The sequence below is a fragment of the Glycine soja genome, chromosome 4, assembly GCF_004193775.1.
Source record: "Glycine soja cultivar W05 chromosome 4, ASM419377v2, whole genome shotgun sequence".
In the NCBI taxonomy this organism is placed as follows: domain Eukaryota; kingdom Viridiplantae; phylum Streptophyta; class Magnoliopsida; order Fabales; family Fabaceae; genus Glycine; species Glycine soja.
This window is the reverse complement of record NC_041005.1, coordinates 48,050,383-48,066,942: the sequence shown is the minus strand read 5'-3', so window position 1 is coordinate 48,066,942 and position 16,560 is coordinate 48,050,383. Positions and strand designations below refer to the sequence as shown.

General features: G+C 33.2%; 1 protein-coding gene and 1 pseudogene across 1 annotated transcript; both read left to right on the top strand.

Annotated features, from left to right (window-relative positions):
- The first annotated feature begins 496 nt into the window (after window positions 1-496).
- On the top strand, window positions 497-4,182 carry LOC114410896 (annotated as a pseudogene).
- A 3,979-nt stretch (window positions 4,183-8,161) lies between these two features.
- Window positions 8,162-13,576, top strand: LOC114410090 (GDP-mannose transporter GONST1-like). The gene is made up of 8 exons (XM_028373864.1): window positions 8,162-8,896; window positions 9,008-9,147; window positions 9,505-9,634; window positions 10,265-10,363; window positions 11,565-11,719; window positions 12,343-12,459; window positions 12,944-13,041; window positions 13,169-13,576. Exons 1-8 carry the CDS (start codon window positions 8,666-8,668, stop codon window positions 13,225-13,227), a joined length of 1,029 nt encoding a protein of 342 aa, XP_028229665.1. The 5' UTR covers window positions 8,162-8,665; the 3' UTR covers window positions 13,228-13,576.
- The last annotated feature ends 2,984 nt before the right edge of the window (window positions 13,577-16,560 follow it).

The window sequence follows — 16,560 nt, the reverse complement described above, 5'->3', positions numbered from 1 at the left end:
AATCAATGTGAAAAGTATTTGTTTATTATGAATTATTATATAATTTAGGTATTAAAAATAATTAATTAGTAAAAATTAACTTTCATTTTGTACCTTGCACGAGTTAAAATACTAGTATACTCATTCATATTTTATAATAAATAATGGAATTTTAATAATTATTTTAAAAAGTGAGATATTTTGTAGGAGTAAAAAAAAAAGGATTTGATAGGGGTGTTTGCATATCGATTTAGACTAAATTCAGAATCTAACCCAAGCAAATTTGATCGGTTTGGTTCGGTTTAATTTTCACAATATTTTTTTAAAATCTTAACTGAACTAATTCGTGAACAATTTGATTCGTTTTGAGCCAACATGAATTACTCCTTTAAATTTGATATTTTTTTTTCTTGCTAAAATTATTATTTTATATCATGATTCATCTAAATATTCAATATAATTAATAAAATTTATTCTTTCAATAACATCAGCATACTATACTATTATAAAATAAACTTATGGGATTACCCTTCTGGGTGGACACGTTTTCCTCACGCACGCTCACAAAGACCATTCCTCTTCCATCACTTGCCACTCTTCCTTCCTAATTTACTCTACCAATCTCCTTCAACAATATCCGCAGCTAGATGCTTCCTTGTTTCTCGACATAGAGGTTGGTCAATCCTTGATCATCGATGATCCCGCCGCCGGGGCATTCACCGTCTCCGCTTTCGACGCCAATCACTGCCCTGGTAATATTCACTTCTCTAATTTATTTGGTATATTTGTATTTTGATTCAACTATGTGTGCGTGTGTTTTGATTCACGTTGAGTCATTCATAATCATGTTGAGATAACAGCTACTGTAATTTTAGATAAATGTTCACATGTTTGGTTTCACCGTAAAGAATTAATTCCAGATCTAAATTTGATTTTGAATTGAGGTAAATTTATATAGCTTCTGCGTTTGTTAAATTTTTTTATAACGAGTTTTACTACTACCTTGCTGTTAGAATAAAAACTTCCAAACATAAATCACATCAGGTTAAAATTAATTTTAACCAAAATCAATTTCATTCAAACACACACTCCATTATGCTTGAATTCTGTCCTGGAGTTCAGGGGTGGTGATGTTCTTGTTTGAAGGAAAATTCGGTAATATTCTGCACACGGGAGATTGCAGGCTCATTCCTTAGTGTTTGCTCAACTTACTGGACAAGTATGTTGGGAGGAAAGGGAAAGAGCCTTGCTGCTCTCTTGATTGTATTTTCTTAGACTGTACATTTGGCAATTTCTCTCAGGGGATGCCTAGCAAACATTCTGCTATTCAACAGGTACCTTTTTACTCTACCTGAAAAGCTAAAACCCCTTCATTTTTTTGTTATGTTTGATTTGCGCTAGATGGAAATGCATGCTTTAGATGCACTCCTTGGTTGTAGTAAGTTGCTTGTATTGTATAGTCTATGGAGATAAGCTGGTTACTTGTAAACTGTAAAGCATAAGCCAAAAACTCCCTCTTCAATCAATAAATAGTAACAAGCAGCAGAACTTGTTGAAAAATGCTCTATGGTTACTGTTCTTTTGGGAATTCAACATTGCATTTTAATGATATAATCTTTTATCATTGTATATCTTGAACGCCTTCCGGGTTCATTGTATGCATATGGGCGTTTTGTGCTTGTAACAGCTTGGTGACAATGTCATTTAGTTCCCAGCTTCATATTTAGCGCCTTCAACCCGATGTCTTTCCAATTGCCAACATATAATATTTAGGCTCAAATATTTGTTTTGTCTGTCCCTGTAAATATATCGTTGCTTCTAGTCCCTGTATTTGTTTATGATCTCTATAATATTCAAACCTTCTGTGATGTAAATTGTTTTTTTTTCCTTGTATTCTGAACAAAAGATGTTCAAATTAATAAAAATGACTTGTTTGTTAAAACTTGGAATAAGGCCTTTATGAGTGAAGAAATGCCACATCAATTTTTTCCTCTATAGAACCTTCAAGAATAAGAAGATTTAATTGGAAATATAGATAGATTCTTCAGGAGTCTAAATGCCTAAACCAAAATAAAATATTAAAAAGAAAATAAAAACATTGTTTTTGGTCCATCTGTTACAAAAATACTTTCATGGTTCTATCAAGTGTTATATGCTCACGAGACACTAGGCTGGATCCACATAGGTGTTTTTGAATTAGAGATTCATGGGAAGGACAAAAAATAGAAGGTTTGGATATTACAAGGATTATACACATAAAAGTTTAGAGATTAAAAGTGAATTGTGATGGAAAAAATATTCAAGCCTTTTATTTATATATACAGAAACTTAAATATGTTATAGCCTGGTCAGTGGATTCTTAAAACCCAGTCTACTATATTTATACTTTTTCTTGTAGCAGTTCCAAACTTTCAATGTATCAGTGTGTGCATATTAGTGGCTTTTCTAAATTGAATCTATCATTCTGCAATGTCATCATTATGAATAACTCAGTCTCAAAGTTCAGCTAATGGAAATACAAAACAGGTTATTAATTGTATATGGAAGCATCCTGATGCACGGACAGTGTATCTAACCTGCAACATGCTGGTCAGGAAGAGATCCTTGTTAATGTTTCTGAAACCTTTGGGGCCTAAATATATGTTGATAAAGCCAAGTATTCGTAATGTTTTGAGAATCTAGCACTTACTGTGCCTGAAATCCTCTGAAGATCCAACTTCTCGTTTCCGCTTGTTTGATGGATCTCAAAATTTATATGAAAGAGCAAAAGCAAAGCTGGTTGAGGCCTAAGCAACTCTCCAACCTGAGCCTCTCGTTGTGCGCCCTTCTGCCCAGGTATGCTTGTGAAGAAAAGTTCTCAGATATTGAAAACTCTAGAAAGAAAAGGATGGATGAAGCAGTTAAGGAGCAGTTAAGGATAAGTTTGGTGTCTGGCATGTTTGTTACTCAATGCACTCATCCAAGGAGAATTGGAATGGGCACTTCAAGCACGTAGGTGGGTTGTTTCAACAACCTCCAGCTGCAGGACTATGGAGCTGGATTATGTAAAGACACACTTATTTAACTCTAAAGGAGCTCTCAATAACTCTATGTGGAAGCTTCTGGATATGACTCCAGAAACTTCTGATCATGTTGATGCATCAGAAAAATCTGTGAGCTTTAATCTTGTTCTTGAAGAAACCCCTCAGCCTTGTGCACAAACTGGTGTGCAAACTAAATCACCTGTCAAACAGTTCACTGAGACTAAAACACTGAAAGCATTGCTTCTTAATAATGGCAAAGACTTGCCCATCTCGTTATTTGGAAGAGCAAGGTTCACTCTCCAAGATAGTGGCTTTTCAATAGGAGGATGTAATACATTGCCTGTTAATGTCCTTTGCCAAACAGTTTCAAATGATGCACCACAAGAATTCTTGCAAGATGCTGAAGTGAAGGAGAGGTCACCAGAAAAAAGAATGATTTACATTGAGTGGAGAAGAATCAGCAATCTGAGGTTCAGGAGGACACGAGTTCATGAGAGTGCCTTTTATCTAAATATTGGATCTTCAGGCTTGAGTGGAAGTGTGCGAAAGTTGTACAGGTCAATGAATGTTCCTGTGCCTCAACCTCTTCCCTCCTTAAGGGATCTTATAAATTCCAGAAAACGTGCCAAGAGGGGAATTAAATATTAATCTTGTTTTTCTTCAGTTTTCTTCCATTTATCATGCTTGGAGATGTTCATGCACGTACGTTAAGATTTTACAAGAATTTTTTTTGCCTTGCTCTTTTCCGAACCATCATCCATGTCACGAGTGCTTGACAAGAAGCAGGAAGGTGGAAGGGAAGAATATGCAGGATTGTGTAAGTGTTGTCAAATCTGTTTCAATACTGTTATAGTCGTTTTCTTTGAATAAGAGACACATCAAAGGATGCTTCACTATCATTATGGCAATTGAAACATTATTTTTAAAGTTTTACATATAATCACAAGGTTGAGGCCTAACAAGGAGCAGCAGAAGTCAGCAGCAAGCTTCTTTGGCTATAGAACATAGCTACTATCCCCAGTATATAGTGAAGAGATTCATTAACTTTCCTGGCCTGGATATACATTGTATTCTATTTTATCGGCTGGATATTCATTGTATTGCCGCAACCAATACTAAAGCATTCTGTTTCACTGCTTCATTTTTCATGATGAAGTGTACTTGCATGTTGATTCTCATATCTCACCAACTTTCAGATGATTGCTCCGGCATCGGAGGTTTAATCTTAGGAGCTGTTTACTTTAAGAAAACGTGTTCTGCTTTTATTTTTAACTGTAAAAACGCTCCATTGTTTTCATTTTGTGTCATTTTCTGTTTTCATGGTTTTTTATACAAACTCTTGAAATTTAAAAACAAAGTAAAAATAAGGTGATATTTTTGTAATTAAAAGTGAAAATAAAACATATGCAAATTATGTTTTCTCAAATCAAAAGGCCATTTATATTTATTAAATGTTAAGAATAGGGAAGCGCAAATACACATCACAAAAAGCTTTGAAGTACTCTGCACTAAAGATGGAGTAGAGTCCCAGATGATGTTTCAAACCATGCTTCTTAAATTATACTCTTATACAGCATCAGAAAAACGAAGTACCATTTATCTATTTAGCATGGTTCTGTGCCCAAACTGTAGGTCATAGCCTCTCATAATTGAGCTTCTCTGACTGCAAGGGGGAAAAAAAATATAGAGTGAGGTATATGGCTAATTTCTGTAAGATTGTAGGACCATCGAAGGGAATCAATTGCTACTGAGCAGAATACTGGCTCAGGTTATTGTATACAAAATAAGCCAGGTACAGGTCAAAAGCTCAGTTAAACAAGCTATTCTTGGCCAAATACTGGCTCAGCTTGATTAGGCTTTTCGCTTAAGCTGATCCTGAAGGAAGCTTACATAGTAGCTACAGTTGGAACAAGTTAAACTGTACCTTGATAAGCATGTCCGTAGGAAGCCAAGCTGGAGCAGTGGGGACCCCTACCCACGCAAGTGCATACTCTCCTGTTTCAAATATACGCATATCCAGGACCTAAAAGAGTTTCACACCACGGTCTTCATAAATCTAATCTAATCCTTTGTAATAAGGTGGATGCCCAAAAGAAAGATACTGAAAACATTAAACATAAACACGTTCACAATTGAAACTAAGAGTTTAAGGGTGATGCACTGATACTGTCCCCAAGAATTGTGATGTTATATGCTATACATGTCATATTTGTTGAAAAAATTATGAAGATTGAGAACCGGAAATACATGGAAACTGGAAACAAGGGACTTTCATCATCTACAAAATACTAGCTGACAGTGACTTTTCTTTCTTATTCTCTTTAATCTGCATTTGACACATTCTTGCTGAAAACAATGCTGCTAGGGCAGTCTCTATTTTAGCTTTCTTACATCTGAATATGTGGACCTTCGTATTCTAAACATGCTGTTAACTTAAAACATGGCTTCACTTTTTGTGCTTACGGTTGAATTTATTCATGTTAGTAAATGTGAAAGTTTTGGTGTAAAACCAACACTTCCTGATAGATGGTTTGTGCTTTTCATGTAAGGTTGGGGTTATCAAAGCTGTTAGGAACTCTGTGGATACCTCTGAAGAAGTTACAGCATTATGGGTCACCCATCGTTTGGAAGAACTAGAGTATGCAGATGGTGCCATCTACATGGAGGATGGGAAAGTTGTCATGCATGGAGATGCCGCTAGCATTAGGAGTTTCATTGAAACCAGGCAATCTGCCTATATAACCCAGATTTCTTCTTAAACAAGTCTTCTTTGTTTCTGAGAATGTTGTTAGGCATTAAAATTTGAAACTAATTTTGGCTCGGTGTAATCAAATTGAAGAGTTGTAAACTTTTCAGCAAACTATATTGATCTTGTAATTAATGATAAAAGAGGGCTTTCTGAATTTGGATTTGCTGTAATTGGGAACCCACAAAATGTGTGGCTTTATCAATCTGTAGTCGGGCAGTGATTGCACAGCACAGGTTCTCTCTTGCTGCAGCATATCTAAATTCGTGGTTTTTTTTCCCATTCAAGTCATTTACCTCCCGTCAATTCATGGATACCCGTTGAAAATTTTCCATCTGAGTGTTTTTATTTCCTCTAAAAAATTGAAACAAAGGGACATTTCAAAGTATTATAAGCAAACATGAGAGTTCAATGTCATTTAGTTCTATAATCTTGACTTTAACTAAGTTAACGGAGATGACGAATGAGACATTTGAGTTAACCAAAATTTCAGATTTTATTATTTGATTATCATTCTGTTCTGTCAATCCTAACTGGTCACGATGCTTCTAGCCCAACATTTTTGCTTGGACTATATTAAAAGGAAGTATATCTTAAGGGGGGTGACTCGTCTTATCTGCCGGCTGCTACTATTGAAAGGTCGCCATATTAATATCATATCGTTGGTGAAGCTATGATGACAATTTTTAATAGTTGAAGCGTAACAGAAACATTAGGAAAAGTCCACTAACATAAAAGCTTTTGAAAATTTGGTTTGCATTTACATCTGCCACTAAAAGTGCGTGGATACATGCTGATACTTATGATTTTGGGTATACTCGTTTTGGATTTCGTTTTTGGGGTCAAACATCCTACAATTCTCAAGTGGCAACTAACCTTCGCATTGTTTTTTTCCGGCACATCCCATTTTCTTTATTGGTACATAACTAACCCTAGCATACATGCTATAGGTCAACTACATAAGAAGTTGCATAATTTTCTGATGTGATTGCTAATGAATAAAAACAAAATGATTTCCCCCCACAGCTGTCCCTGAAAAAGGTCTTTTAATTTAGAAAAATGAAGCAAAATAAAAAAAACATATAGTAAAAAAAAAGCTTTATTTTATATTTTTTTATATCGAAAATTTTAAGTAACTTGAATCTTTGAAGATCACTGAGGTCAGATGAGACATAAGACTAAAAATATAATCAGAGATATTGGAACAAAGAAGCTCTTCACACACACTCACACTATGCACTCACTCACTCTATGTTAGAGAAGATGAAAGAATTGATTTAGAAAATAAAGAGAATTTAGAATTCTGAATTAAAACAACTTCTGCACTCTCATCCATCTCATTCATGATCATCACTAATATTTTTATACACTGCACATGTAACTATAACTACCTTCATAGCTGTCAAACTAACTCTTAACTAACTAACTGAATTACAGCATACATCAACAAGATATACTTAAAATTATTATCAATTATGTCATTACATTAATAAAAAGTTCAAACTCACGTTGTGAAATATATGTCATATTTTTAGGCAAGTTATATTATATAACACAATAACAATTTAATAATTGTTTTTGCAGGTAATTAAAATTAATTTAGCAATATTCATTTCCCATGTTGAGCTTAACTCAGATTTCTTTAAAAGGTGATCATAATTTTAACTTATCATATTTATTTATAGGCTTAATTAAATTTTTCATACTCATAGGTCATTTTTTAATTATTACTTAACATTTTTTTTTCAACCAAGTATCTCAACAAATTTCCAATCTTATTTTACTATTTGCGGTTAATCGTATTAAATGATGACGTGACAGACAAAGTCTCACGTCATCACTTAAGGAAGGAGAGTAACGACTGATAATAAGTTGAAACATAAATTTTTTTCAGGTAGGTCTCTAATAAGAATGATTTTTTAGGTAATAATCTGAAAATGACCTATTTTTCAAGTATGAAAAATTTAGTTAAACATGTTTTGTGAATTATGATCAATGTACACATGTAACATGTTTGTCTTCCCTTACTCTTCTTTCACTATTTTCTGATCCAAAATATATATCTCACCATTTGATCTTATTGGTTTTCTTTTAACTTTGTCCATTAAATATACATATCTTAACTACTTAATTTCACCTTTAATATTATTTTATTAATCTAATTTGATTGATTGAATATGATAAATTGATAGGTGAGTTATTGAAAATTTCAAATAGTATTTTTTTTATTCATACCAATAAAAAATATCTTATTAATTTAATGTATTTCTTATTAGTTTGCCATGTGATCATGTTTCAATAGAATGAAACTAATTTTTTTAAAAGACTTAATTAACCCTTATTTATATTAGTTTAGGCCCAACAATGATCACCCGTGGCAAATTGGGAAACAAATGAAATGACATCATCATTCAAAGATCAAAAACAACCTTAAGACTTTTGAGCAATTTAATTCAAAGCTATGGCGAACCCAAGCAGCAACAGGGGATCTTTGCCATCCACGGTTCATGCGAATTGCAAAAGGACAAAACCATAAAAGAAAAATTCGCAAAAGTTGGTATCTTCATTCTTCCTTCTTTAAACGCAACGAAGTTTCTTTCCACTTTCAAAATTCCCAACCCCTCCTTTGTTCGCTCTGTACATCTGGGTCATTTAATCCCCGAATTTCTTCGCATCTTGCCTCATATTCCATCCAATTCTCGCTGTTTCAACGATCACGGTGTTGATCCTTGATGGGTTTTTCTCGTCGATCATAAACATACCCGGGTTTGTGAAAAAGGTTTTTCCTTTCCACGCGTCGCTTCACTTGTCATCGATCCTGAGCTCCATAGCTTGAAACGCTGTGGAACTGTGAACTTTGTTGCTCCTTTTCTTTTGTTTCCGTGTGTCAATTCAGCTTACGCCATAACTGGATCACATGAAAATGAAGCCTTCTTCTCCCAATGAAGAACATCATGACTTGGAAAATGCCAAGTCGGACAAAGATAAAGTAAGAACACCAAGAAATGGAAGGGGAGTTAAAGTCTACAATCAGGCCTTGTTGTCTGGACTTGCTTATTGTTTTTCCTCATGTGGCATGATATTGGTCAACAAGCTTGTACTTTCAAGCTATGATTTTAATGCGGGGATATCCTTGATGTTGTACCAGGTAATTTTGATTTGGTGTACTTTGAATCTTTTTTACCCTTTTGTGTATTGTGTAGTGATGTGGGAGTTGCTTGAACTGGATTGGTTCTGACACTTTTTTGTGTGGATGCAGAATTTAATTTCAGTTGCTATTGTTTCCGTGTTGAGCCTTCTGGGTTTAGTTTCAACTGAGCCGCTGACGTGGAGATTGATCAAGGTCTGGTTGCCTGTGAATTTTATATTTGTTGGAATGCTCGTTACAAGCATGTTTAGGTATGCAGTCTTCTACATTGTGGCTATTGTTATGTTTTCATTCTCTCTTTTAGTTGGAATATATTGACTGATGGTCTTACCAAAGGGGATGGTTGTGGCAGATGCTTTGTGACTGGCTTTTTAGTTTTTACCATTCAATGTTTCATCTGCTACTAGTGCTTTAGATGCTAATATTCAGAGAATAATTATTCTTATTTTGTAGCATGGAGTTCTAAAGTTGTACTAACTTTTTATTGTCAAACATGTGATGTTGACATTTATTATCTGTGCCGGTGTCAATATATGGACTGAATTTACAATAGAGCACTTTGCTACACTCTCTTGCTTGCAATACTTATCCATTTGTATTATGTGCAGTTTGAAATACATTAATGTAGCCATGGTGACAGTCCTGAAGAATGTTACTAATGTCATAACCGCCCTTGGTGAAATGTATTTGTTCAAGAAGCACCATGATGGTAAAGTCTGGGCATCTTTGTTTCTAATGGTATGTTGAAGAGCTTGGCATATGAATCTTGGAGTCCCTTTATTTTTGGCTGTTTGAGACCCTGACTATGATGTAGAATAATGAATTCACATATTATACCTTGACATATGAATCTTTTAATCCCTTTATTTTGCATGCGCCTCCTACAACCATGACTCTTGCTGACAATATTGTTTTATTATAGTTGTCCAATGATGTAGTCACTATGGAGAAGATTTTACTACTTGTCTAATCATAACCAAAATATTCATATGTCGTGAATTAGTTCTTGCTGAGTCCTTTGTTTAAAGGAACATAAATTATGTCTGGAGTGGGTTGGTGTTTTAGGATGGTAGCCAAGCTTACCTAAAGTTTGTATGTCAAATTCTATAAATGTAGGGCTGGGCTGTCACAGCTGATATGGGGATTATTTTGCAGGGTTCTATCCTGCTTCCAGCAATGCATTTATTGCTGGGTGGCTTGTCAGTTTCAATTTCATACTCTTTATAAACATGTTTTATTTTGTTAGACTCTTTAGCTGTTTACTGTTAAGACTGTCGGAACTATGCATCAGTTGGATCCTTGCCTTACAAAACATAACAACTTTTTGCTTAAAAAGCAGCCTGAAAGAGCTTCCCTTTTCCTTTGCAGATCATTTCAGCAATAACTGGAGGGATTACTGATCTCTCTTTCAATGCAGTTGGCTATGCTTGGCAGACACTAAACTGTTTCTTAACTGCATCATATTCTGTGAGTATTGATGTTTTGTGATTTTAGGCTTCATTGTCTCAATGAGTTTCATTCATTTTTAATTCCACTTTGCTTACCTTTGTATTACTTCCTGGATGTTTTGAAATTTCAGCAGAATGCTGCAAGATGTATCTTTACTACAAGTTTTATTCTGTTTGCAGTGCTGTTTTGCACATTGCACGTATAACTGTTAGTCCTTGACTTGAGAGTTAGAATATTAATCATATATTATTATATATTCATAAATTCAATCATGTGTTTGTCTTACTAAATATCACTGTTTGTTTATGAACACTCTGTTAGATGACATAGTAGTTACATACAATGAGCAGTTAGTTAGTTAGTTACAAACTTACCATCAGTGAAAGGTATCACATGTATAGAATAGAAGAAAAGATATTTCTGAGAGAATTGGGGACTTTAGGCATTAAGAGGTACAAACCCTCAAAGTTCAGCAGTGTTGTAATAAGGGGAGGTTTTCCCTATTCTTTGTAATAAGATATCATCAGGTTTCTATCACATTATAATGTTCTCATGTTTTACTCTTTTAGCCCAATTTAATACTTTTGGTTGTTTCAATAATGATCTGAACACATGTCATCATTAAAACTTTTGGTGGAATAGTCACATTATGTATAATATCACCACTTTCAATAGTAACATACAAGTCTATATAACATAGAAAAGCAGGATGCCTGTGTGATGTGTATGTGTAGGATGAACCAAATCTTCATTGAATTTTTTTTTTCATTATCTCCTTGGGCATGTTGTTATCATGGTCATAGTGTATCCCTAGTCCCTAGGATTCTCCATCTCTCTGTGCTAAGGACTGGTTTAGACTTGGTTGAAAGACAAAGTAAAATTAAATGAAAAAAGTTATATGAATTGCTATAGTTTATCATGGGTGAAGTGAATTGATCAGTTTATCCAATCAAACTTCCCAACATGTAGACAAATTATTCAACACCTAGTCCTGGTGAGAACATACTCAATGCATTTCAGTTTGATATTTTAATTGTTTTGGTGGGGTTTCTAGAATCATATTACTCAATTACTTCTAACACTTGTACATGTGGGAGGTTTAGTGTGGTTTTGATTTAAAAGGATAACATACTATGGTATAATGTGTATATGTAGATAGCACTGAATTCAGCTTTTAGTCAAGTTTGCTGATTAATCGGTTTTTATTTTGTTGCTGCAGTTGATGCTCCAAAGGGTCATGGATACAGCAAAGCAAGTTACTAAATCTGGAAATTTAAATGAGTTTTCAATGGTCTTGTTGAACAACACCCTTTCTGTGCCTTTGGGAATTTTCCTGATTATTGTTTTCAATGAGATGGATTATCTCTTAAGCACGTGAGTTTTTTCCTATATTTTTGTGATTGGACTTGTTGGTCATGGGTTCGAATCCGGAAACAGCCTCCTTGCATATGCAAGAGTAAGGCTGCGTACAATATCCCTCCCCCATACCTTCGCATAGCGAAGAGCCTCTGGGCAATGGGGTACGCTAGTTTTTTTTGTGATTGGACTCAATATTATGTGCTTGGCATACTTCATTTTCTACAAGATTATGTGTTCTCATAGGTTAAAATGTAACACAACTTTGATAATATTCGATAGTTGTTTGTATTGTTCTATCAAAATTGGAGTGTCACCTTGATAATTTGAATAAAAAAAGGTTTGCATTAAAGGATTATGCAAATTACAGAGGTAAAACTCCAATTCTGATGGGAAAACAATACATACATCATCTAAGGAACTGTATGTAAGTTTTGTCCTAAAATGTATCATGAAGAGAACATCCCAATTTTATCTTTTGCCTTCTGTTTTTCTTTATAGAAACACAGATCTGGAATCTCAAGAAATGTGTTTTTATGTCATAATTTGTTGTGGTTATGTTGATGACAGATATAAGAAGCTACTCACACCATGTCATTCTTTTTCTAATATTATATAATATTATGTATTTTAATTTACAGGCCACTTCTGAGATTGCCTAGCTTTTGGTTGGTGATGACCTTTAGTGGATTTTTGGGTCTAGCAATCAGCTTCACATCCATGTGGTTTCTTCATCAGACTGGAGCTACAACTTATAGGTAAGATCAGAAGTGCCAATTGCTCACTCCCTTGAGAGAGAAGAGAGAGAGAGAGAGAGAATGGCCCATATCCACCTTTTATCTCTAATTCCTAAATGCAGTAAATTAAAATATAGTTACAATTCCTTAACAGTTTCTTTTGAAATTGGACTTCATGAATAGTAGGGCTCATGTCAAGGATAATGTGTGTCCAAAGCTGTGTGTATTTTGGTTTAGATTAGCTTCTTTATTGTTCTAGGACGGTCCTATTCCTATGGCTTAGTGTTGGCAGGATCTCATTTGAAGCAAATAAGTCTTGCCTCCCTAGTTTTTGTGAGATGACTACTTAACAATGCATTCACCTTGGTTATAACTCAGATATGAATTATTGTTGGAACAAATATTTTTATTAGTTATAGATTCTAGTCTTTAATGCATTGTGTTATCAGAAAAATGCCAGTATATTAATTTGTTTAGACATATCTGACTAGTTTGCCATCTGCAGTCTTGTAGGTTCACTGAACAAGATACCACTTTCTATTGCTGGCATCCTTCTCTTCAAAGTTCCCACTAGTTTGGAGAACTCTGCTAGCATTTTGTTTGGTTAGTTCTTTAAATTAACTGATTTGAAAGTGTTACTATCTTCATTGTCATTATTATTGTAGAGTGCATTGGCACAAGTTTGTATTACACTTTGTTTCATCACTGAAGCTATAAATGCAATTTGTAGGTCTATTGGCAGGAGTGTTTTTTGCTAGAGCCAAAATCCGAGAGAGATCTCAATCCTGAAGAACAGTAAATGGAATTTGATTTCTGGGTTCAGTTGGACATTCAGTCCAAGTCTCTGAGGTGTTGTCAAGAGATGGCATCAGCTAAACTAAACTGACTCTCCCATTCTTCATATATCCAACTTGGTGATGGTTCATGATTCCTTCTCCAAGGGACAATTTTTGGTCCATGTTCGTTTGGATCTTTTGAGGAAGGGGCTGCTTGGATTGATTGCATTGGCTCAGACTGGGAGGGAAAATTGCCACTAATTTTGCATCATGTGACTTCATTATTCCCATGTATCATCACATTATGATTTGCTTGATATGAAAATTCTAATTGAAATGAAAAAAGTAGTTAATCATCCTTATTTTTTCTTTGATCTTCTTTAGGACTCAAATGCAATAAAAAAAGAGATTTTTTTAAAAATAAATAAATTATGTTGATCTTAATCTGATTTTTCAGGTTTAGTTAAAATTGTGCAATAAAAAAATTTATATTCTTAATATTTTGTGTTCAAATACCAAATAAATAAAATATAACATGGAAAAAAAATCTTTACATTAGGTGATAAAAGTTAATTAGTATTCAAATATAATTAAAATAAATAAAAATTTGAAAAATAATTTATTAACTTTTTTTTTATCTTACTTTTAGCGTTTTGAAATTTTCTGTATTGAAAGGTAATAATATCAATTATGTGTTCAAATACAATAAAAAAAAAAGGAATAAAATTCTTTTAAGTTAAAATAGTGAATAAATAACTTCTTTTAGATTTAGGTGATAAGAGAGAAAAAATAAAAGGAATTTATAAAGACTATTTTCTTCAATTTGTATATTTTACCATACTTTTAAATTTTTGTTTATGAAAATGATTTAAATATATTTATAATCTTTGAAAATATCATGACCTTGAATTGATTTTTTTTTTATTTGTAGTTGTTAAGAAATATGAAATCACTTCTACCATATAAACATTGTAATATGGGACTGAAAATACACTATGGTTGAATGGCAACAAACTTTACATCAGTTTGTGACATTCTAAAACGACACCATTATGTATGCTAATGACATGGCTCTCTGTCTCTGCGTGTCCAAACGACGTAATTGGGAGTGTTTGGACCAAATAATGAAAATAGGTTATGCATGCATAGAAATTATGTGGTATAAAACAGAAGGGAAGCAGCTAAATGTTGGTTTAAAGGAAGTGAGATATGATTATACTGCTATGGAAATGGCAAAGGTAGTTAAGTATCTTGGAAAGGTGGAATTATATTTAGTGCATCCAGTGGAGGAGCCTAAAGTGATGGACATTGTGAGTACTCAAGGCAAACGTGAAGGTGAAGCTGATGGTGGAACGGATGCGGGACATGGTAAAGTGGATGTTGCGTGGAAGATGTTGAGGGTGATGGGACTTGATAATGCAAAAGATATCCACTTCTGAGCATATTGTAAGAATGGTACATCAGAAAATGAAAATTCTGCAACACCTTTGAAAGGGAGAACTAAAACTAAGATTGTACCTACAAGAAAAATAACAGAGAAGATTCTCTTCATTTGGCACACTTGGCTATATGATTTGGTATTCTATTTATAGTAGAGCAACCTCACAGGCATTACATATTGATAAATATTTGTGTTTTAATTTAAAATTTATAAATATATTAATTCTATTTTATAAAATAAAATATTTATTTTAGATTTTCTTAAGATTTTGTTTTAATGAGTCAAACTAGTTTGTTATATTTGTTGTGACAACTGTAGATTGGTTTTCCAACAGTCATATTTATAACGGTCATATTTTGTTGTTGCAAAATGCCTATATATATCTCTTTCCTCTTTTCTAGAAATGACAGACGGAGAGCTCTGGTTTCTTTCTTTTCCTATACAAAACTTAATTTTTGTGAGAGCAAGAGCATTGGTGTTCATAAGGTTCGGGGATCCTTTCGCTGTACACGATCGGAACCAACGGGTTGTCGTATCTTGGGAGAGGAGCGCAATCAGAATTTCTTACCCGTGCAGTGGGGGCGTTTTCTCTCTAAGGATAGCGTTTACGCGCTTCAACTCAGGCTATATCTTTCTTTCTCTAATTTATTTTTTCCTTGTGCTTATTGTATGTTATAATCCATTATTCATGTGTTGTCAATTAAATTTATTTTGTTATTTAATTCAAGACTCTGCATCTTCTTCGTATTTATTTTCCTTCATTTTTTGTTTTATTTTCCAACAGTCTTAGAGAGAAAATTTAGTTATCACTTTCTTTTTGCATAGTCTTTTCTGCAGTAGCATTTTATTTTGTCAAAATATCTGTCATGAATATGATTGACTCCCCTTTTAGTAAGTCTGAAAAATTAATGGATGAAGACACACTGTATTATGCTTTATTAAAAATGTTTTATTATATTATTTCATTTCCTTAAATTTTACATAATTGAGAGATTGTTGAAAAATATTTTCTTATAATTTGAAATTTAAAATATATTTTCTTCATTAATGATGGTTTTGAAGAAAAAATGTTTTTAGAATTAGTTTATGTGAAAAACTAAAAGCATACTTCTAATTTCATTCCTATATGATTAGAAAACTATCTTTTTCTTGGTCAAATGATTCTCTGAACACAAGTCTTTAAAATTAGGACATTTGTTGTTTGGTTTTTAATTTTTATTGTTTAACGTTATTATTACTACTGCAGGTATTTTGTTGCTACATGTTGACTGATTGTTTCTTTATTTATAACTCATTGATAAGAGATAAGCCTGTGAAAATATAACACACAAAAATAATAAAATAAACACTTTGGTGAAACTTTATATTTTGCATGTCATATTTTTAAAAGAGTACCTTATAAACAAAAGAAAAATCTTTATGAGCTATGGAGAAAAAGAGAATCAAATCTGAAATATCTTAAAGTGTAGGGGTGTCTAGTAAAGGTTAATATCCCTATTAATAAGAAAAGGAAAATTGAAAAAAAAATATTAATTATATTTTGTTGGATATTTTTTACATAATACTACTTATAGATTTTTAGTTATTATTTCAGAAGTATCTGAAATTTCTAATGGTACTATTATGGAGTCTAGAGATGTGACTTTCTTTGAAAATATTTTTTCTTGAAAAATAAATTGTTAAATCTTTGTATGGTTTGAAACAAGCTCCAAAGCATTGACACAAAAGTTTGATTAAGTTATTCTTTTGTATGATTTTCAAATTAATGATAGTGATAAATATGTGTATGTGAAACAATTTGATGATAATAGATGTGTCATTTTATGTTTGTATCTGGATGACATATTCATATCTGGTGGTAATATGCATTTCATAAATTATGTGAAATCCTTATTGTTTAGAAAC

Coding starts and splice junctions, on each gene's coding strand:
- LOC114410090 (XM_028373864.1), top strand. CDS start 8,666: ATGAAAATGAAGCCTTCTTCTCCCAATGAAGAACATCATGACTTGGAA. Junction 9,148..9,504: donor CTCGTTACAAGCATGTTTAG/GTATGCAGTCTT, acceptor TATTATGTGCAG/TTTGAAATACATTAATGTAG. Junction 11,720..12,342: donor ATGGATTATCTCTTAAGCAC/GTGAGTTTTTTC, acceptor TTTAATTTACAG/GCCACTTCTGAGATTGCCTA.